The sequence below is a fragment of the Chiloscyllium plagiosum genome, chromosome 34 (genome assembly GCF_004010195.1).
Source record: "Chiloscyllium plagiosum isolate BGI_BamShark_2017 chromosome 34, ASM401019v2, whole genome shotgun sequence".
Classification (NCBI taxonomy): domain Eukaryota; kingdom Metazoa; phylum Chordata; class Chondrichthyes; order Orectolobiformes; family Hemiscylliidae; genus Chiloscyllium; species Chiloscyllium plagiosum.
In genome coordinates, this window is record NC_057743.1 from 10,352,767 (window position 1) to 10,375,927 (window position 23,161).

Genomic DNA, 23,161 nt, shown 5'->3' on the forward strand with positions numbered 1-23,161 from the left:
GATAGCACAGATCACATGTTTTGAAGGTGCTGTATAAAAAACCTTGGTGAATTTCTGTAGTGCCCCTTTTAGATGGCACATATTTCTGCTATAATGCATTGATGAAGTGAATGTTCGTTAATGTGGTGCTAATCAAATGGGCTGTTTTGTCCTGGATGGTGCCAAGTTCCCTTGAGTGTTATTGGACATGCACTCATCTAGGCAAGTGGGGAGTATTCCATCATACTCCTGCCTTGTGCCTTATATATGGTGGATAGGCTGTGGGAAGTCAGCTGAGTTACTTGCTGCAGGATACTTAGCCTCTGACCTGCTCTTGTAGCCACAGTATTTATATGGTGAGCCCAGTTCAGTTTCTGATTAACCCAAGACGTTGACTGTGGATGATTCAGTGATAGGAATGCAATTAATATCAAGGGTTAATTGCTAGATTCTCTCATGTTAGGTATGGTCATTATATGACAATTGTGGGTCACAAATGTTACATGTCATTTATCAGTCCAACCTGGATGTTCTCTAGGTCTTGCTGTATTTGAAATAGACAACTTCAGTATCTAAGGCATTGTGAATGTAGCTGAATGTTGTGTAATCATCAGCAAACATCCTCCATTCTGACTTTATGATGGCGGGCAGGTCATGGATGAAGCAGCTGAAGATTTTTGGGTGTGGTCATTATCCTGAGAACTTCTGTACAGATGTCCTGGAGATCACACAATCCCTATAGTGTGTAAGCAGACCATTCAGCCCATTGAGCCCACTCAGACCCTCTGAAGAGCTTCCCACTCAGACCCAATCCCCCTACCCAGTTCCTGTAACCCTTCATTTCCCATGGCTAACCCACCTAGCCTGCACATCCCTGGACACTATGGGGAATTTAGCATGGCCAATCGTCCCAACATACTCATCTCTAGACTGTGGGAGGGTACCAGGGCACCTGGGAGAAACCCACACAGACACGGGGAGAATGTGCAAACTAGTGACCCGAGGCTGGAATCGAACCCGGGTCCCTGGGGTTGTGAGGTGCCATGTCGTCCTGTGTTAACCACCATGCAGCAGCGATGAGATGACTGACCTCCAACAATAACAACCACCTTCCGACGTATCAGGTATGACTTGAATCAGTGGAGAGTTTTCCCTGTAATTCCCATTCACTCTAATTTTACTTATTTGTAGAAAGTCTGGCATATGGTAAATGGAGCACTCTATAACAAGAGGCAAGAAAGATTGACTTTCTATGTGCTTTGTAGCTTTAATTCTGTTTTCATGCAAGAGACTAAAACTAACAGCCAGGTCATTTCTGACACCGAATGTTCTGTGCCAGAGCACAAAAGAGTATGATAGCATCGTGATGATATTTCTGGATTAGCAAAGCAGAGGTCTGAACTACTGATCCAGAAATATGAACTCAACACTCACCGCAGAATTTAAAATGAGTTCATTAAACAATACCGGAATAAAAAGCTAACATCAGTAAATGGTGATCACAAGTGTCATGACAACTCACCTGCTTCACTAATGTCCTTTCAGGAATAAAAAGCTTTGTGTTTATCCAGTTTAACCTCTGCATACTCCAAACCCACATTAATGTGACTGACTCTGAATTCGCTAGGCAAGCTGGATTCAAAATGGTGACTCACCAGTAATTGTTGGCAATTAGGGATTGGTAGTGAAATCTCATGAATGAGAAAAGGTTTGACTCACAAAAGACACTGGGCAGCAATTTCAGTGGCTGGAAATTGATACCGATTTGTGCAACCAGTTAATGGCTTTCCACTGAATTTCTACCTGTGCTATTTCAAATGATTTTTTATTTTAAATGGGCTGACGATGTCTCATGCTGATCTGTTGAAACATTTCAGAGAGTTACAATAGCCAGTGCTATGCAAGAAACTTAAACCTCCTGGAGCACAGGATCGAGAGATACCGATCTTGTGCTGGTGGTGAAAGGGAGAGAGAATGGGGATCCCTATGGAATCATAGGATCCCTAAAGGATGGAAGTATCCCACCCAGACCCACCCCACCTAGGTTAAAATCTTTGAGAGAAAGTGAGGGCTGCAGATGCTGGAGATCAGAGCTGAAAATGTGTTGCTGGAAAAGCGCAGCAGGTCAGGCAGCATCCAAGGAACAGGAGAATCGACGTTTCGGGCATAAACCCTTCTTCAGGAACAAGAAGGGTCTGAACACCCCACCTACCCTATCCCTGTAGCCCTGCATTTCCCATGGCTAACCCACCTAGCCTGCACAACCGTGGACACTATGGGCAATTTAGCATGGCCAATCTACCTAACCAACACATCTTCGATGTGGAGGTGCCAGTGTTGGACTGGGGTGGACAAAGTCAGAAGTCACACGACATCAGGTGACAGTCCAACAGGTTTATTTGAAATCACAAGCTTTCAGAGCGCTAAATCATCCCAAACTTTCATCAGGTGAAGGAGCAGCACTCCAAAAGGTTGTGATTTCAAATGTACCTGTCAGACAAGAACCTGGTGTTGTGTAATTTCTGACTCTGTACAGTTTTGGACTGCAGGAAGAAACCCACGCAGGCACATACAAACTTCACACAGTCACCCAAGGCTGGAATCAAACCCGGATTCAGCTGTGATCTGAATCTTCCTTCCACACGGGGATGTGGAACAGACTGAAGCTCCTAGGTTGCCTTTCATTATGTTTCTCTCCATCTGCCGGGAAGCATGGACACATGGGAACATTCGAAGTTGCATTATATATTTGTGCTGTGATTCAAATGCTGAGGATGCACACATTGGTTAAAAAAAAAACCATCTCCTATTTACTTGCTTTCTATTTTGCAATTAGTAGTTCAATTTAAAATCAATAACATTTTCATCCAAACAACTGGAAAGTATAACTTCAATTCCACCCTTCAACACACACAAACACACCACCACTGGGAGGGGAGGTGCCCACTATCTAGCAGAGCATTCACACAAATGCACCATCACTGGGAGGAGAGGTGCCAACTATCTAGCAGAGCATTCACACAAATGCACCGTCACTGGGAGGGGAGGTGCCAACTATCTAGCAGAGCATTCACACAAATGCACCATCACTGGGAGGGGAGGTGCCCACTATCTAGCAGAGCACTCACACAAATGCACCATCACTGGGAGGAGAGGTGCCCACTATCTAGCAGAGCACTCACACAAATGCACCGTCACTGGGAGGAGAGGTGCCCACTATTTAGCAGAGCATTCACACAAACACACCATCACTGGAAGGGGAGGTACCCATCATCTTTCATAGCATTCACACAGTGATGATTGCCAAAAGGACAGCATTCCAAAACTAAAAGGGCACTGTGTCACCACGATATCAGATGAGAACAAGCAAGCTACAAACGTTGGAGATTTGGAAACAAAAGCAGAAAATACCAGAAGTGCACACAGCAGGACTGTTAGCATTGGAAAATGATTAAAAAGAAACAGGCAAATTAAAATTTTGTGTGTTTTGGGATTGGAATATCCAACATGGACATGTGTACGCTGGCTGCGCCTTTCGAGACATTTCCAGAAACAGAAACTGGAAAATTAAGAGTGCACTTCCATTTGGACTCCACTGCCCATTCTTGCACGGATATCAAGCCTGTTTAGAAGATTCCACTTTTGGGTCTGAATGATTGCAGAACCAAGTGGGGTGAGACTCTCTGAAGAAGTAACATGCATCTCTTGGATTTGACATCAGATAGAGGATAAAAGCAGAAATCTGGAGAGAAATCCTGGCTGACTTTCTCTTGACCCTTCAATCCCTCTGGCTCAGCAACCCATGGAAAGATCATCCACAGCATCCCAACTGCTCTTAGACTTTTAACCCCTTGATTTTGTTGCAGCCAACCACCAATTAATTCTAAATCCTTGCATACGGGGTCAGTCTGACTGGGCAGGAGCTGATCATTTCTTTTTTCTTAGCCAGCTCTTGAGGGTTTGATTGGGCTCTGGGTATAGGATCTGGTTGAATTTCCAGGGTCTGAACACATAGCATATTGAGTTTTTTTGACTACAAGTGCTTGCCAGGGTGCGTGCTAACCATCCAATTAAGCACATGGATGAGACAGGAGAGGGAGAGAGAAAGAGAAAGAGACAGTACCTCAGAGGTGTTTTTGGCATTTGTAACATTAGGAAAACCATAATAGTCAGGACATCAGCAGAGAGGGGTAGCCTTTCACTGGTTGGTCAGCAGCCAAATACATCGCCTGATATCTACAGCTGGAGTTTGAAGACCTTCGCTTTCATGGAACACAAGCCCCCAAGCCCTGGGGTATAACTAAGATGCCACCTCCATTTCTTGTCCTGGAACTTCTTCCTTAACTGTGTGTCAACACTGTGTGCACTGCAGTGGTTTGAGAAGGCAGCTGATTATATTCTGAAAGTATGAGCAAGGGGAGATATTGTCCTTTCCAGTGACACCCCATCACAAGAACGAATAGAAAAGAAATTGGACTACAAATTCAGAAACCAAATGTTGGAGTAAGCAGAGGCACAATGTCACGACAAATTTTGGAAAATTTTGCCTCGCTATAAGGCCACTATGTTTTTGTCTGCATGGCATCCCAGCACATCAGGCTAACTTTGGATTATGGGAGACCTTAGCCATTACTTGAACACAGAAAATTCAGAAAGAAATTGAAAAAAAGTTGTAAGAGTAAAGAGAGAGTGAGAGAAGTGGCTGGCAGCTAACATCTAAATGTCTTCTTTAAGCATATAAGTAGTAAAAAGGTAGCAAGAAAGGGGAGGGAGCCAATTAAGTACCAGAACAGAGATCCACACATTGAAGCAGCCCAATGTACCAATTCAGCATTTCACATCTATCTTTACCAAGGAAAAGGATAGTCCCAAAGCCACAGCTAAAAGGGAGATGTTTAAGCTGATGAATGAGCTATAAACTAACAAAATGTTACTAGAAAGTGACCTGAAGTTGACGATCCAAAAGAAGCAGATGGAATGTGAAGCTATTGAAAGAGCTAGAAGTAGAAATTGTCAAGGTAATTGCTATAATATTTCAATCCTCCTTAGACACAGACTAGTTACAGGGAACAGAAGAATTGTGAATGTTACACATGGTCAAAAGAGGGAGTGAGTGACTACAACATCTACAGGCCAGTCAGTCTAAACTCAGTGATGGGAAAATGATTTGAAATTAAAATCTGCAAAAACAAAATTGACAGCCACTTGAACAAGTGTCATTTCGCGTGAATCTGTCAAATATAAATCATGCCTAACTAACTGAATTTTTTGATGGGTTAACAGACATGGTTGATATGGGTAATTTGCTTGATCTTTATCAACTTGCAAAAGGCATTTGATAAAGTGGCAGGTAATTGTTTGACAGTAAAGTTCAAACCCATGGAATAGGAGAGGTTCAGCATTGAACAAAGTTGACTGAGTGATGGCACATGGTGGTTGATTGATCTGGAAGAAGATGTGCAGTGCTGTTACTCAGAGCTCAGTATAAGGACCACTGACTTTCTTCAACTCTACTGGTGACTTAGATTTGAGCGTACAGAGTACAGTATTAAATTTGCTGCAATATAAAACTCATAAATATATGAACCAGGAAGAGAATAGTGACAAACTTCAAAAGGATATAGACAAGTTTATGGGATTTGTGGGCATAAGGCAGATGTGATTTCATATATTTTGTAAGCGGAACAAACAAAGTCAATCCAAACTAATAATTATAATTCAAAGGGGTTGCAAGAACAGGGCACCTGAACTGGGGAAGTATTTGGAAGTAATAAGGCAGATTGGTAAAATGGTTGAAAAAGCTTGCAGGGTTTTAGTGTTATACATTTGTTCATGGGACATAGGTGTGATTGACTGGGCTGGTATTTATGGCCCATCCTTAGTTACCCTTGAGAATGTGATGATAAGCTGCTTTCTTGAACCACTAAAAATCCATTTGCCATAGACAGAGCCACAGCACTATTAAAAGGGGAATTTCCAGGATTTTGATTCAGCAATTGTGATAGTTTTCCAGATCAGGATGTAATGTGACTTGGAGAGCAGTCTATAAGTAATGGTGTTCCCATGCATTTGTTACCTTAATCTTTCCAGATGGTAGAGGTCAGAGGTTTGGAAGATGCTGTGGAAGAACTTGATGAGTCACTGCCATGTATCTTGAAAATAGTACATGCTACTGCCACTACATATTGGTGGTGGAGGGAATGGATGTTGAAGGTGGTAGATGGAGTGCCAATCAAGTGAAGTCCTTCAATCTAGAGTAGCATTAAGATCTTGAATGTTGTTGGTATTGCATTAATTCATGTAAGTGGATTGATTCATCATTGATATTGAGGGATTCAATGACGGTAATGCCATTGAATGTTAAGTGGTAACATTGCCATGAACGTTACTTGCCACCCGTTAATCTAAGTCTACATATTTTGCTGCATTTGGACACGGATTGCTTCAGTATCTGAGGAGTCATAATGTTCAGTGAATATCCCTGTTTGTGACATTATGATGGAGTGAAGGTCATTGATGTAGTAGTTGAAGTTTGTTGGGCCTAGGACTCTATGCTAAGGAACTCTTGCAGAGATGGCGTGGAGCTGAGATGATTGACCTCCAACAAACACAACAATATTTATTTCTGCTAAGTATGAATCCAATCAGTGGAGAGTTTCCACCATTTCCTATTAACTACAGTTTTGCTAAGGCTCTTTGATTCTCCACCACTGCCTTGTCATCAGTGAGAGTCACTGTCACCTCACCTCTGGAATCCAGCTATCTGGTTTCTTGTAGATAATGGTCGGGCTTAGGCCAATCCAGAGATGAGTTATTTGCCACAAGAGCTCAGCCACCATGTTGACATTGCATTTTTTATTTCTGGTCAATGGTAGGATGTTGATAGTGATGATAATGTCATTGAATGTCATGGGGAGATGGTTAGATTCTTTGTTCATACAGATGTTCATTGCCTGACACTATTTGATGTGAACTTTATTTGATCTTGTCAGTGCAAGTCTGGATGCTACAGACAGACACAGACTGCTGTATATTGCAAGCATTAATGGATGCATTGATTACAAAAGCAATGAAATTTTGTTAAGTCTTTAAAAAAACCCTGGTTTAGTCTCAACTGGATTTTGTCTCCAATTTTTGCCCCACCGTTTCAGAACAATGTGAAAGCTTTGGAGAGAATGCAGAAGAGATTTAGAATAATGTTTGCAGAAATGAATAAGTTCAATTATGCAGATAGATTAGAAAAGCAGGAGATGTTCTCCTCAGAAATAGAATTTCGAGAGGGGATTTGCGAGAGGTTCTCAAAACCATGAAGTGGCCAGGGAACGTGGATGGAAACTGTTACCCATGACAGAAGGATCAAGAAGTAGAAGATACAGGTTTAACATGAAATTCATACCTGACAAACTCACTAAAGGTGTGGGCAACACTGTTGATGTTGTGTACGTAGACCTCCAGAAAGCATTTGATACAATGCAATACAACAGGCTTGTGAAAAGTGTTATAACTCATGGATTAAAATGTTCAGTAGCAACATGGATACAAAATTGACTTGTGAAAACTTTTAGCACTAGAGTAAGGCTTGTAAAGGAATTCCGCAGGGAACTGGTATTGGGATTAAAACAGGAAGTGCTGGAGGATTGTTCAGTGGTTAGCAATGCTGCCTCTCAGCACCAGGGACCTGGGTTCTATTCCAGCCTTGGGCAATTGTGTGTGCGAAGTTTACACATTCTCCTCGTGTCTGTGTGGGTTTCCTCCCACAATCCAAAGATGTACAGGTTGGGTGAATTGGCTATGCCAACTTGCCCATAGTGTTCAGGGATGTGTAGGTTAAGGGTAAATGTACATTAATAGGGTAGGATGGGTTACTCTTAGGGTCAGTGTGGACTTGTTGAGCTTGATGGCTTGTTTCTCACAGTGTAGCTTCTATGATAATGTTTCTATGATGAAAGCCAGCAGATCTGGCAGTGTATATGTAGAGACAATCAGAGTTAATATTTTGAGTCCCATGACTGTCAGAATGCATCCAGCATTTGTCGTATTTTGGGATGGAGACCCTTGCTTTTCTTGATCTGTCCAAATGATCTAGATTTTCATATGTAGGGCATAGTTTTAACACCTGCAGTCAGTGCAGAGCTCAGAAGCATTGTAAACGGTGAGAAGGACAGTGTAGAACTCAAAAAAAGGATTCAGACAACTTGATGCAAATAATGTTTAATTCAGAGAAATGTGAGAAACATAGAAAATAGGGAGCTGGAGTTGACCATTCAATCCTTCAGGACTGCTCTACCATTTAATATCATCATGACCAATCATCCAATCCAATAGATCATTTCGGCTTCTCCCCAAAACCTATAGAAACTTTGAACATAGGAGAATGGGGAGGGAGGTGGCCATCCTTAAAGTAAATGACCTTAGTACAGAGAGACAACAAAAAAGGTTGCTATTCTAAAATATATGCAGAACAGAGAAACCTGAGTATAAATGTTGATGAATCATTAAAGTTAACAGGACAAGTAGACAGAGTTGTTAATTATTTGTACAGTATTCTAGGTTTCATTAATAGAGGCAAAGAGTGCAAGAACAAGGAGATTATGCAGAATTTAAAAAAGACACGAGCAAGATCTCAGCCGGACTATTGCTTATAGTTCTAGGTACCATACTTTAGGACAGATATGAATGGTTAGAAAAGATGCAAAATAGGTTTACAAGAACAGCTAAGAAACTTCACTTATGAGGATAGATGAGAGAAGTTGGGATTGTTTTCCTTGGGGAGACAGTTGAGAGGAGATTTCACAGAAGTTTGAAAAATCATGATGTGCCCAGATTAAGTGGATAGGGAAAGTTTGTAACTGCTCAGAAAAGGATCAAGAATGGGGGAGCAGTTTTCAATTAGTTTTTCAATGAAGAAAGTGCAAGGTAAGAAAACGTTTCTTCACAACATCAGTAGATAGGGTCTGGAATACATTGTCTGGAAGTGTGGTAAAGACAGGTTCAATTGAGGTATTGAAGAGGGCATTTGGGTATTATTAAATAGAAACAATGTGCAGGGTAATGGGGGAGAAAGGAGCAGACTTTGGTAATAAGCCAACTTGTTTAGAGAGCTAGCGTAGCCATGATGGGCCAAATGGCCTCCTTTTGTTTATTTATTCACAGGATGTGAGTATCACTGGCTGGACCAGCATTTATTGCCCATCCCTAATTGCCCAGAGGGTTGAGAGTCAACCCTTTTGCTGTGAGTCTGGAGCCAGACCAGGTAAGGCTGGCAGTTTCCTTCCCTAAAGGACTTTATTGAACCAGGTGAGTTTTTCCAACAATCATCAAAGGATTCATGATCATCAGTAGACTCACAATTTCAGATTTTTATTGAATTCAAATTCTACTGTGGCAGGATTTGATCCCAGGTCCCCTTTGGATTAACAGTCCAGCAATAATCTCACTAGGCTGTTACCTCTCCCTGTGCACTATACAACAATTCTGTGAATCAGTGACAAACAAGCTAAGGAAGCCAAGGGGAAATCCACTGTGAGGGGTTACAATCTTCCATGTGCTGTATAAAACGTTGAATACTCAATCAGAACTTTCCAAATACACTTGAAAGAGCACCAGGCCAAATCAGAAACTGTCGGGCCATGGGAACAAGAAAGGTAAGTAGGAGTTGCTGAATTGCTACTGGCCTGAACGGAAGGGCCAAATGGCCTCCTTTTGTGTTGAAATCATTCTGCAATCCTCTGGCCTCCAGCAACATAATTTAAGTTCCATATATCAATTAAAAACTGCAATAGAAATAACCAAATCAACTTGTTCTGAAAATTAGACAATGAAGGATTGCAGCTTTATTTGATTTTAATTGAGAAATCTCTTAGCATGCAAAAAATGCTCTGAGATAAATTTGCTCCTAACTGTTTTATTCTTTTCCCTCTTTATATTCCACATTCAATTCCAAAAAGATTGCTGTTTGTCAAATGAACATAGAACTGTACAGCAAAGAAACAGGCCCTTCGGCCCATGGCATTGTCCTGAACATGACACAAATTAAACTAAGCCCTTCTGCCTGCCCTTGGTCCATACCCCTCCATTTCTTGCATATTCATGCACTTATCTAAAAGTCTCTTAAATGCCCCTAATGTATCTGCTTCCACCACCACCACTGGAAGCGCGTTTCAGACTCCGACCACTCTCTGTGTAAAAATACCTGCCCCTCACATCTCCTTTGAACTTTCCCCCTCTCATCTTAAATGCATGCCCCCTAGTATTAGATATTTCAACTCTAAAGAAAAAAATTCTGACTATCAATCCTATATATGCATTTCATAATTTTATCGACTTCTACCAAGTCTCCCTTCAGCCTCTACTGCTGCAGAAAAAACAACTTAGGTTTCTCCGGCCTCTCTCTTATACCTCATATCCTCTAATCCTGGCATCATTCTGGCATCATCCTGTCAAACCTCTCCTGCACCCTCTCCAAATCCCACACATCCTTCCTGTAATGTGCCAACCAAAACTGGGGCCTAACCAAAGTCTTATAAAGCTGCAACATGACTCCAGTGTTCAGAGCACCAACCAATAAAGGCAAACATGCCATACACTTTCTTTACTACCCTATCTATTTGTGTGGCCACTTTCAGGGAGCGAAGAACCCCAAGATCCCTCTGTACACTAATGCTGTTCAAGGCCCTGCCATTAACTGGATACTTTTCCTTAATATTTGATATCCCAAAAGTGCAGCACCTCACACACTTGTCTGGATTAAACTCCATTTGCCATTAATCCGCCCATATTTGTAACTAATCTATATCCCAATATACCCTTTGACAACCACTATCCATAACACCACTGATCTTTGTATCATCTGCAACTTTACTAACCCAGCCATCTACATTTTCATCCGTGTCATTTTTATATATCACAAACAGCAGAGGTCCCAGTACGGATCTCTGCAGAACACCACTATTACGGACCTCCAACCAGAAAAACACCACTACCCACTGCGTTCTATGGGCAAGCCAATTCTGATTCCCTGCAGCTAGGTCACCGTGGATCCAATGCATCTTAATCTTTTGGATGAGCCTACCATGAGGGACCTTGTTGAAAGCCTTACTAAAATCCAGGTAGATAACATCCAACGCACTACCGTCATCAATCACCTTAAACACCTCCTTGAAAAAGTCAATCAATTTAGTAAGACATAATCTGTCCTGCACATAGCCATGCTGACTGTCCCTAATCAGGCCATGCTTTTCCCAATGTGCATTAATCCTATCCCTAACAATTCTGCAATACAAGCAAAATCTCAGATTTAGTGACAAATCAGCAAATGGGGGTAAGGAGGAACTGAGGAAGGTCACAATCACCAGAGAAGTGGTACTGAGTAAATTGTTAGAAGCTTGAAAGCATGCAGGTTCTGATCGACATCATCCTAAGTGAGTGGCAGGGATGTGACAAATGGAGAATAATGTGGGAAAATGTGAAATTGTCAATAGAACAAAAAAGCAACATATTATCACTAAACAGTGAGAGAATGCAGAGAGATGCAGAGAGATCTGGGTACCTTTGTGCATGAGTCACAAGAGGTCAGTGTTCAGATACAGCAGGTAATTAGGGAGGTCAAAAGAGTACTATCATTCATCATAAGGGAAATTTAACACAATGTGGATGTTATGCTTCAGTTATAGAGGGCACTGATGAGACTCCATTTGGAGTACCGTGCACAATATTGGTCACCTTATTTGAGGAAGAATGTAAATTGGAAGCAGTTTAGAAAAGATTTACCAGACTAATCGATTGAGGAAAGGTTGGACAGGTTAGGCCTGTATGTACCAGAGTTTGAAACAGTAAGATTTATCTTGATTGAAACATATAAGATTCTAAGTGTTCTTGGATAGATGTGGAGAGGATACGTCCTTGAATGGAGGAGTCTGGAACTAGGGGTCACTGTTTTAAAGTCAGGGCTTGCCCATTTAAAATCGAGATTAGCCAAAGTATTTTCTCTTAGAAGAACTCATGTCTTTAGAATTTTCTCCTTGAAAAGGTGGTGGAAGCAAAGCTCTTGAATATTTTTAAGGCAGGCATAGATGGATTCTGCTCAGACCATCGAGAATAGGAGTTGGGGCATCATGTTGAATTGTACAGGATGTTAGTGAGGCCGTTTTTGGAGTATTAAGTACAGTTCTGATCGCTCTGCTATAGAAAGGATAAAATTGAAGAAGGTCCAGCAAGTAATCACAGCTATGTTGCTGGGACTGGAGGGTTTGAGTTGCAAGGAGAAACTAGGTAGGCTGGGACTTTTTTCCCTGGAGTGTAGGAGGTTGAGGGGTGACCTTACAGAGGTTTATGAAATCTTGAGGGGCATAAATAAGGTGAATAGCAAAGGTATGTTCCTTGGGATGTGGGGGTCTAAAAGAAGGAGAAAGATTTAAAAGATAACATTTTCAGACAGAGAGTGATTCATATATGGAATGAACTTCCAGAGGAAGTGGTGGATGCAGGTGCAGTTACAACATTTAAAAGACACTTGGACAGGTGCATGAACAAGAAAGGTTTAGAGGGATATACTCGAAATGCAGGGAAGTAGGACTAGTTTAGTTTGGGAAACATCTTTGGCATGGATGTGTTGGACTTAAGCATCTGTTTCTATGCTGGATGGCTCAATGAGTCGAGGCAAGCGGGTGAAAGGTCATCCGGGCCGATGGAAATATGGACATATGGTCACAATCAGATCAGCCACGATCTTATTGAATCTCAGAACAGGCTTGAAAGGCTGATTGGCCGACCCCTTTCCAAATTCATACCTCCAACCTAGCTATATAAGTGTAACTTCACCAACACTGTCTAGACCAAAGCAGCCTGCTTGATTGGCACCACATCCGCAAATATTCACCCTTTCCACCATTGTAGCAGTCGTGTGTAACATCTACAAGATTCTGTCAAGAAACACATCAAGGTTCCTTTAACAGCACTTTCCAAACTCATGACCACTTCTATCGAGGACAACGAGGGTGACAAATATGTGGGAACATCAACATCTGCATGTGCTTCTCTGAGCCGCTCACCATCCTGATTTGGAAATATTTTGTCTTTCCTTCAATGTCGTTGGGTCAAAAACCAGGAACTTCTGCCCTAACAGCACTGTGGGTGTTCCCACTCCAAATGGGCTCCAATTATTGAAGAAGGTTGTTCACTAGCACTTTCTCAAAGTCAATTTGAGATGAGCAATAAACACTGACCTAATCAATGAGCTTTATATTTCTTGAATGAATAAAAAACAAAAGCCTCCGACTGAACATCCCTGGAATGAGCCTACCATGCAGTCTATCTGTTAACATTTGCTTCCTGCCTCTGGTAAATTTTAGTTCCAACTTACAACCCAATGGATTTTTACTTTACTTTATAGTTGTGGAACTTCTATCAAAGCATTTGCTCAAATCCATGCTGACCACATCAAGAAATATATTGTGCGAAAATGTGAGGCTGTTTTGGTTAAAAAAAAGAAAAGCAAACTTTTATTTACATGTCGAGAGACGAGAGAATACTGGGGTTTACAGGCATCGAGATGTCATGATAGGTGAACCACAGACAGTTCGTAGTCAGGCACAGCAAGTAATGAAATAAACTGCTGACTTTATTCGAATATGAAATTGGGAAAATCTTAGAGCCATAGAGCTGTACAGCACAGAAACAGACCCATCGGTCCCACTCATCCATGCTGGCCAGATATCTTAAATTAATCTTGTCCCATTTGTCAGCACTTGGCTCCTATCCCTCTAAACCTTTCCTACCCTTGTACTCATCTAGATGCCTCTTAAATGCTATGGTTGTACCAGCTTCTACCACCTCCTTTGGCAGCTCATTCCACACCACCCTCTGTGTGAAAGCGTTGCCCCTTAGGTCCCTTTTAAATCTTTCCCCTCTCACCCTAAATCTATACCCTCTAGCTTTGGACTCCCCTATCCTGGGGACAGACCTTGGCTGTCCACCCTATCCATGCCCCTCATGATTTTATAAACCTCTATAAAGTCACCCCCCAGCCTGTGATTCTCCAGGGAGAACAGCTAGTGCCTAGTCAGCCTCTCCCTATAGCTCAAATTCTTGAACCCTGGCAACATTCTTGTAAATCTTTTCCAAACCCTTTCAAGTTTAACAGCATCCTTCCTATAGCAGGGAGACAAGAATTGAACACAGTATTCCTAAAGTTACCTAACCAACGTCCTGTGCAGCTGCAATATGACCTCCCAACTCCTATACTCAATACACTGACCAATAAAGGCAAGCATACTGAATGCCTTCTTCACTACCCTGTCTATTTGCCACTCCATTTTTAAGGAACAATGAACTTATACTCCAAGGTCTGATTTGCTCGGCAACACTCCCGAGGACCTGACTATTATGTGTATAATCTTGCTGGAGCTTACAGTGTTAGAGAAACATCACCAATTGTACTGTATACAGTTTTATTTTCCTTAAATAAAAGTTAGGGCGAATATTTACTTGTATAGGAGGCATGTCAATGAAAGTTCACTAGTTTGATCTCTGGGATGAAAGGTTGCTCTTTAAGAAGTGTTTGAGCAGTTTGATCCTGTCCTTGTAGAGTTTGAAAAAAAAACGAGAGGTGGTCTTATTGAAATATAAGTTCACAAGGGCAGGTGGGGACCGGGTGACAGTGTTGTTAGGGAATCTCAACCTGGGGGCATAGATTTTAGAATAAGGAGTCATGCATTTTCCATGGAGAAGAGGAGGAATCTCTTCTCAAAATCCATCATGAGTCTTTTGAATTCTCTAGCCTATGGGGCTGTACAGGCTGGGTCACAATGTCGTCAAGGTTGATTTTGAGGTATAATTATTAAGGATTATGGAGAATTTGTGGAGTTGAGGCTAGAATTAGAATGGCTTGACTTACCCCTGCCCATCTTTCTTATGCTCTTCTTCATTTAGCTTCAATGAAAAATTCAATCTGCTTTGTCCAACTCTGAACATAATCTGGTTGAATATCCTTGATTAATTTGTGCCTTTCTAAATGACATTTATATCATTCCTCAGGACGTTTTTTCAATAATTTGACTAGCAGTGAGATTAGAGTCACTGTCCTGCAAGAAGTGGGAAATTCCAACAAAACAAGACAGCAATAGTTTGAAATGGCTGTAATGGTCATAAGAGACCTCTAGTTTAGAGTAAACAAGATAAATCTGGCCAGTATGTCTCCTTTGCCAGCTTTAGTGAATTTTCCTTTTTTGGCTTCCACCTTTTTAAAATAACAGTGCAATGCTAGCAGTCCTCTGACCCACCAGCACAATGCCTGTGACCAAGAAAGGACTGTAAAGTGTGTTCTTAACTTCCACGATTCCATCCCTTTCTTCTCTTAGCAGGTTGGGATACATTGCATGTGGAATTGGCAATGTATCTACTTTCAAATATGTTAAATCACTTAAGATTTTCTTTCTCTCAGTATTTGCTCCATCCAATATTTCTTACTCTTACCCCTTAACTACAATGTCTGTGCTGTACCTATTCCTGTGAAGACAGTTACAACATAATTCCCAAATTCTCTTTCTCGTGAACAAACAGCCTCCATTTTGGTCCTTAATAGATCATACTTTTACTTCAATTGTTCTTTAGCTGTCTATTCATGTATAAAACAATATTTGAGTTCTCTGTGATCTTAATTGCTAATACTTTTTCACATCAACTCTTTCTTTTACTAATTTCCTTCTTAATTTGAACACCTGAACTTACAATTACATTTCAGATATAACCTCTTTAACTGAATGGATCAATTTCATCCCTCCCTATTGTTTTGCCACAATAGACTGCAGAATTTGCTTATGTCCAGGATCAAATAATTCACCTCATGACCTAAATTGGGTGAAGATAGAGATAAAGAGACTAACAAGCTGCAAAACCTGACCTTCTATCTGCGCTGATATCTTTTAAAATCAATCCTAATGCCAGTTACCTATCTTCCCGAAGGCAGTTTCTCTATGAAACAGAATTCATATTCTGGTCAGTCCACTCCCCGTCTCGGGATAAAAAAAATCTACCTTTCCTCAGAACTTTCTGAACTTTTAAGTATTGGTTCATTGTCTTTGGACACTCCTCAGATTTTAACCTTAAAGAATTTAACATCAGAAATCAGTTGGTTTCAAAATCCGAATAGCTTCATGAACATTTTTATCAGTTAGTGCTTCAGAATAATAGTGATTTCAGAAGCCTGTGGGAGAAATGCTATGAATGAAAATGTGATTGGCATCTCAAGGAGTATAACACACTTTAGCAGATGCTACTCTATTTTGTCACTATTCGTTACTTACTCTATGTACCCAATCATCTCTGAAATACAAAGTGCTATCGGCTGTTTTTACAAAGGGGCGCTATTTGTCTTGTCTCATGCTGGCATTACCAGTTATGAGAAGGAAGCTTGGTGGTCATAGCTTTTATGAGCCTATCACACAGCTTAAGATATCACTAATTAGAAATTTCAGTCAGAGACTACAGGGTGGCTGAAATAATGGTGAATAAAAATAGTACACTGGTGCAATAAGGGGCATGTATTTTGTGGTTGGCTCTGATGCACGTTTTGTTGGAGCTGATTTACATGCTTATATCTATGAGTGGAAGGACTCATCTACACTGGGTGTCTACATGTTCTGCCCCACACCTCTAATATTCCTGATCAACATCGATTTGACCAAAAAGTTAAGAAGAAATCAGATAAGAGTTGAAATGCCAGTCACTTAGTAACTGAACTAAGTTAATAATTTGGATGTCTCTCTTCCTCAGCAATCAATGGTTCTTCAAGGTATCAAACTATTATTGGTTTTCAATAAGTCGCTGACTAACAATTCTGAATTTCCAACATTATCCTTTTCTGTTTCAGTCTCCCAATATTTCTAGATTTTTTAAACTCTCAAAGAATGTACTTACCAATTTTTTAAAACCAATGTTGTAATCAAAGCAGCAACAACCATGATGAGGGAGACTGTGATGGTGATGATCTGGTGAACAGCCAAGCCTAAAGATTAAAACAGAAAAATGCCTTGTTTATTTTCTGTGTGTTATCTATGATTTCAGATACAATCTTCTCTGAAGATCCAGGTTATTTTATTGTTTAAGCAAAACCCATTAATACCAATGGCAAAGATCTTTCCAATTGAATACCTAGACTTATAATTCTAATATTTTTCTACAACCTCTACCATCAGGGAGAAGGTACAGAAGCCTGAACACATGCACCAGCTGGTTTTGTAACAGTTTCTATCCTACTGTTGTTAGAATACTGAATGGACTCTCAAACTCTTAATATTTGCCTGTACCTGTGTTTTTGCCACTGTTTACCTATCATTTACTTATCTATGCTACTTAACTATGATCTGCCTGTATTGCTCGCAAGACAAAGCTTTTCACTGTGTGTCGGTACACGTGACAATAAATTTAATTCAATTCAATTTGCATCACAAGTAGGCGGGGTAGTTAAGAAGCCGTTTAGCATTCTTGTCTTCATTGTTCAGAATTTTGAGTTATAAGCATTAGGACGTTATGTTGAGGTCGTACAGGCCATTGGTGACTTTCTGGAGTACTGCATGCATTTCTGGTCATGTTGTTATAGGAAGGACAGTATTAAGCTGAAGAGAGTTCAGAAGAGATTTACCAGAATGTTGCTGGGAGTGGAGAGCTTGAGTTATAAGGAGAGGCTGGATAGGCCGCGACTTCTTTCACTGGAGCATAGGGGGTTAAAGGGTGACCTGATAGAGGTTTATAAAACCATGAGGGGTATAGATAAGGTGAATGGCAGGTGTCTTTTCCTTAGAGTGGGGGATTTCAAGACTGGGGGTATATTTTTAAGGTGAGAGGAGAAAGATTTTAAAAAGACATGAGGGGAAATTTGTTTTTTTGACACAACGTGGTTCACATGTGGAATGAACTTCCAGAGGAAGTGGTGGATTGGGTACAGTTACAATGTTTAAAAGACATTTGCATCAGTTCATGAATAAGAAAGATTTGGAGGGATTTGGACCAAGTGCAGGCAGGTGGGACTAGTTCAGTTTGGGATTATGGTTGGCATGGACGGGTTGGAGCGAAGGGTCTGTTTCCATGCTGTATGACTCTATGACTCTTAAAAAAAAACTTAAATGTTTTCACTGGCAAGTGAAGCAACAACAACAGGAATATTCACTGGATAAAGGTGCCTCACTGGAGAGGCTTCCCTTATTCACAGGGTAATTAGAATTTGGAAAACTGAACCAAATGATTTTCAAATTAATGACTTTACCAATAAATGGCTAAAACTCTGTAAGAAGAAACGGAAAAGGAATTGCTGAGATTTGAGATTGTTTGAAGATTTCACAGCACAAAGAATTGGAAATTAGAAATTGGAATTGGAGTATTTCATTCCAATGTTAAAGCTAGGGAAATGGGAATGGAGGATGTCATCCCAGGACTAAAACTGGGAAACAGAATTGGGGTAGATTTTTCCAGTGTTAGGGCTAACACCAACAAAATGCAAGATACTGTCCTTCTGCCCTTTAGTTTCTAAGTTATTTTTAGAAGAAACATTATCACTTTTGCAATTCATAATTCGCACCAACCCAACTAAAACAATAAATAAAAGAATCAAACAGTCAAAAAAAAGAGTTAGTTATAAAGTTAGATGGATTCAGGTCCAACAAAGAGTGATAGAACACCTAAATGTAACCACAAATAAAGAAAGTTAAACAGAGATTTATGTGAAGTTACTTAGATTGATAGACATGAATGTATGTTTTGATAGATAAGGAGCTACAGTGATAGATGCAGGGATATGTACACACATAGCTACACTGATGAATACAGTGATAGACAATATTGATGCATACAGAGATAAATTAAGAACAAAAAGTAGGATGACAGGTATGTAAAGAAATGAAGGAATGGATGGAAGGATAATGCAAGCTACTGACATAAAAATCAACAGTTATGATCCGCTGATAAACGCTCACAATTTTTTGTATTGGGCTGAAGCAGCAAACCTTTAAAAATAGCAGGTGAGATTAGCGTCCAGGATTTCTGCCCAGATTCTCATTTCCAGGAACTCTGGTTAGGACAGGAGAAAGTTTTGGGTAGTCAGCCCATACACAGCACTCTTGACCTTACAGCCTCCATTTTATGACATTTACAAACCTCATACCTGTATTATGTTGAAGGAATAGGCTCATTCCATCAGTTGATGTTGATGATAGATTGTTGTGTAAAGTTAGACAGTCGAAAGACATAATTTCATGCCTCACTGGGGTAGTGCTATGGAAATCAAGCCCCATTAGTTCCAGAGTCAGTTACAAAAGTTAAGGTTTTATCAAAGCATTCAAAGTCTCCAGGTTGCCTGTCAAATAGACCCAAGTTAACAGAAAATACAGACTAGGTATCTCGAGTTAACAAGAACTTCTAGTTATTCTACCCACAGATAAACAACAATGAAGCAGTGACATATCTTTCTTTTAATTAAAACTCTAACCTCCCCTTCTAAAACTCCCTTATGTATACATATGATGACATATTTGTACAAATAAATGGTGGTACAGGTGGAGGGAACAAAATATTGGGGAAGCAGTACAATAATACCATTCCTCAGGATTCAGTAAACTGTTCTTTTTGTTTTGCAAGTCCTTCAATTTTCTGATCATTTCCTTCATGTCTTTACAAGGGCTACCAAAATAACTGGTACACAAGTTACAAAGCCTCTGAGGTATTCGTTAAAACGTCACAGCCTACAACAACTGGTGGGAGAAAATAAACTTGCTTTCTTCAGACTTCAAGTATTTTGATAGACAGACACTCCAACTGACCTTTCAGCAGTCTGAAAGCTTCTGCCAGTATTGCACACACCCACAAGCTCTTCAGCTACCCAGGAGCCAACCAGATAATTGTGGTCATGCTGATGGCTTTTGGCATTCACTACTCCACAAATCTATTAGCAACCTGTTGTCATAGAACCCCCAGGGCCTAACTGTCTATGAACATCCCCCCACCCCACCCCCACCATTGTTTGAATAAAGCATTAGGATAAACATTGCACACAAAGAGTTTTAGTAAATCTTTTTTAAGAAATACGGTTTTGTCAAATTGTCCAGCTACCTCAAAGATTCCATTCCTTCATCGCATTAATTGTATTAATTAATTAGCTATAGATTGGGTAATGGGGAGTTGCAATGATACCTGGGTGTCCTTGTACACCAGTCATTGAAAGCGAGCATGTAAGTGCAGCAGGTGAGTGAAAAAGGTAAATGTAATGTTGGCTTTCATAGTAAAACAATTTGAGTACAGGAGCAGAGCTATTTTGCTGTAATTGTTCAGGGTCTTGATGAGACCATATCTGGGGTATTTTGTGCAGTATTTGTCTCCTCAGCTGAGGAGCTGTATTCTGGCAATGTGCAGCGTGCAATGAAGATTTACCAGGCCGATTCCTGAGATGGCAAGACTACCATATGAAGACAGACTGGATCAGTTCCAATTAAATTCACTGGAGTTTAAAAGAATGAAGCTGATCTCACAAAACCTGAAACATTTCTACTGGGACCAGACAGGGTAAACACAGAAAGTATGTTCCCAATGACCAGCAAACCCAGAACCAGGGGTCACAGTTTAAGGATATGGGATAGGCCATTCAGGACTGAGAAGAGGAGAATTTTCTTCACTCACAGCGTGGTGAGCCTCTGGAAAATCCTTTACCACAGGAAATGGTTGAGGCTAAGACTTTGAATCTTTTCAAGGAGTTAGATATTGTTCTTAGGGCTAAAGAAATCAAATGGGCTTGGGGAGAAAGTAGGAACAGGAGTTGGATGATCAAAATGACCATGATCACATTGAATGAGGGAGGAGGTTCAAAGGACCAAATGGCCTACCCCTGCTTCTATATTTGATGGTTTTATTGTGGGCTGGATTACGTCAGCGCACAAGTATTTACTGGTAACATTTCACAGGAATAGAACCCAGAATACAATAGAACCATCAAATATAGAAGCAGGACTAGGCTGTTCAGTCCTTTGACATTCGACATGATCATGGCTGATACCTCAATCCAACTCAATCCCCTGTTCTCACTTTCTCCCCAAAATCTTTTGATCTCTTTAGCCCTAAGAACTATAACTAACTCCTTGAAAAAATTCAAAGTCTTAGCCTCAACCATTTCCTGTCGTAGAGAATTCCAGAGGCTCACCACTCTGTGAATGCAGACATTTCTCCCCATCTCAGTCTTTAATGGCCTTCTCTTTTTAAAACTGATAGGTTTTCAGGGTTTAATGGTCTTGAATCAACCACGGTTGAAAACTGAGAAACTGACAGTCCATTCCTATCAAACAATATATTAAAATTGAGTTTGTTTCCTGATGCAGGAGTTTTATCAATGAAGTGATGAATTTCTTATAGACCCTGATCATCCTCACTGATAAATGCCACTGAAATACCTTACACAGGTTTGAGGAAATTCTTGAATTTTACCTTCCCTGACATCCTGGGGATTCAGGGACCTTGCAGAAAGCTTCAATAAAACCCTCAGGCCATCGGATTGTTGCAGCCTAACTGCAATGTTCTGCGGCTGCCTTGCAATGGAAAAAAGATGTCAATATCAGCTGCCTTAACACACCACAGTTGCTTCACTTACAGGCCAACAACCCTTGAGCAATGTTGTAGAGATGAGCATGCCTCTAACACAAAGATTCAATAGCAACAATTTATTTTCAAAAATCCTGCCACACCACTTCTCTGCAACCTGGCAGTGATGTTGGTTAAACAAGGGCAGATGGCATTTTAATTGGGATGTATGAAGAGAGGCACCTGGCAATATACGCAAACAGATCTTTGAAGGTAACAGGATGAGTTAACAAAGCTAACGGAATCCTTGGCTCATGGTTTTTTTTTGCTGAGGCAGATAGAGTTAACAGCTCTTCCCGGACCCGATTCCAGGATTCCTGCCCATATTTCCAGCACATTTAGTTGGTACAGGATAAGACTGCAGGTAACCATTCCAGAGTAACACTCCCTACCTTGCAGTTCCCATTAAGTGGTTGTGAGGTAGGGTGGGTGGGGGAAGGGGGTGGTGCATGAAGCAGTTGTTGGAAATTTCAAAATCCTTTGCAGTTTTGATGGAATGGGCTCTTTCCATCAGAAGATGTTACTCCGAGGAGTCATGAACAATAAGGGGGTCCTAGTCATGAATGGGGAGCTAAGTAAAGGGTAACAACCTGACCACTTTCATGGAACACATGACCATCTTAACTTCTCAAAGAACTGTCAATCACCACCACCATCCCATCAACTTCAAAGAAACTATCCACTTCAAATTTCTCACTCTTATGTAAATAAACACATAGGTATTGAAAAACAATATTGAACAACGATTAGGGGATTGGTTGTCAAGCCAATAAAATTTGTACTCTCCCCTGCAAATGTCTGCTGAGCTCAATGAATTACTCATTCTTAGAGCTCAGTCAAGCCTTCAAGAAAAAGCAATATAGATCATTGAACATAGAACGGTACAGGTCCTTCGGCCCACGATGTTGCACCAACCTATGGAACCAAACTGAAGCCCATCAAACCTACACCACCCCATTTCATTCATATGTCTATCCAATGACCATTTAAATACCCTTAAATTTGGCAAGTCTGCTACTGTGGCAGACAGGACGCTCCATGGCCCTATTACTCTCTGAGTAAAGAAACTACCTCTGACATCCATTCTATATCTATCACCAACATGGTGGATGTTGTTTTTTTACACAGAAGTTGATATTTATTTACATGAATTGAGAGGTCTGAAGTGGATGAAAACTTTTTGAAATGGATACTATGAATGGTTGTGATTGATCGACATTCTAAGAGGTTTAAGGTGGCTAGTTTCTGGTCTAAGTATTTTTTCAAAGCAAATGCTTATTTCAATCAGTGCAGACTTGCCAATGACTCACTGGTTCTGGGCAGAGTAGATACTGGAAGGTTGGGTTTGAGTGAAAAATGGGGGAATGAGCTGAATGGAGGGGATCTGGGATATATGGGAAATATGGATGCGTGAATAGGTTAGAATGGACATGCGGGCTGAATGGGGTTGGGGTAAAGGCTCAACCTGGGTCTGACAGTCATGATTATAACTAGGTTGCTACCCTGGTAGAAAGAAATGGGCCTTATTGACTGCTGGCCTCACCATCTATTGCCTTTATTGCTGCCTTTG

The 23,161-nt window shown here is 40.7% G+C and overlaps 1 protein-coding gene across 2 annotated transcripts in view; it reads right to left on the reverse strand.

Annotated features, from left to right (window-relative positions):
* The window catches only part of ajap1 (adherens junctions associated protein 1), a 258,559-nt gene that overhangs the window by 73,627 nt on the left and 161,771 nt on the right, over positions 1-23,161 (reverse strand). For both annotated transcript variants that reach the window (XM_043675577.1, XM_043675578.1), the window contains exon 3: positions 16,894-16,981. In XM_043675577.1, the coding sequence (XP_043531512.1) occupies positions 16,894-16,981 (88 nt within the window). The remainder of the gene's footprint in view (positions 1-16,893; positions 16,982-23,161) is intronic.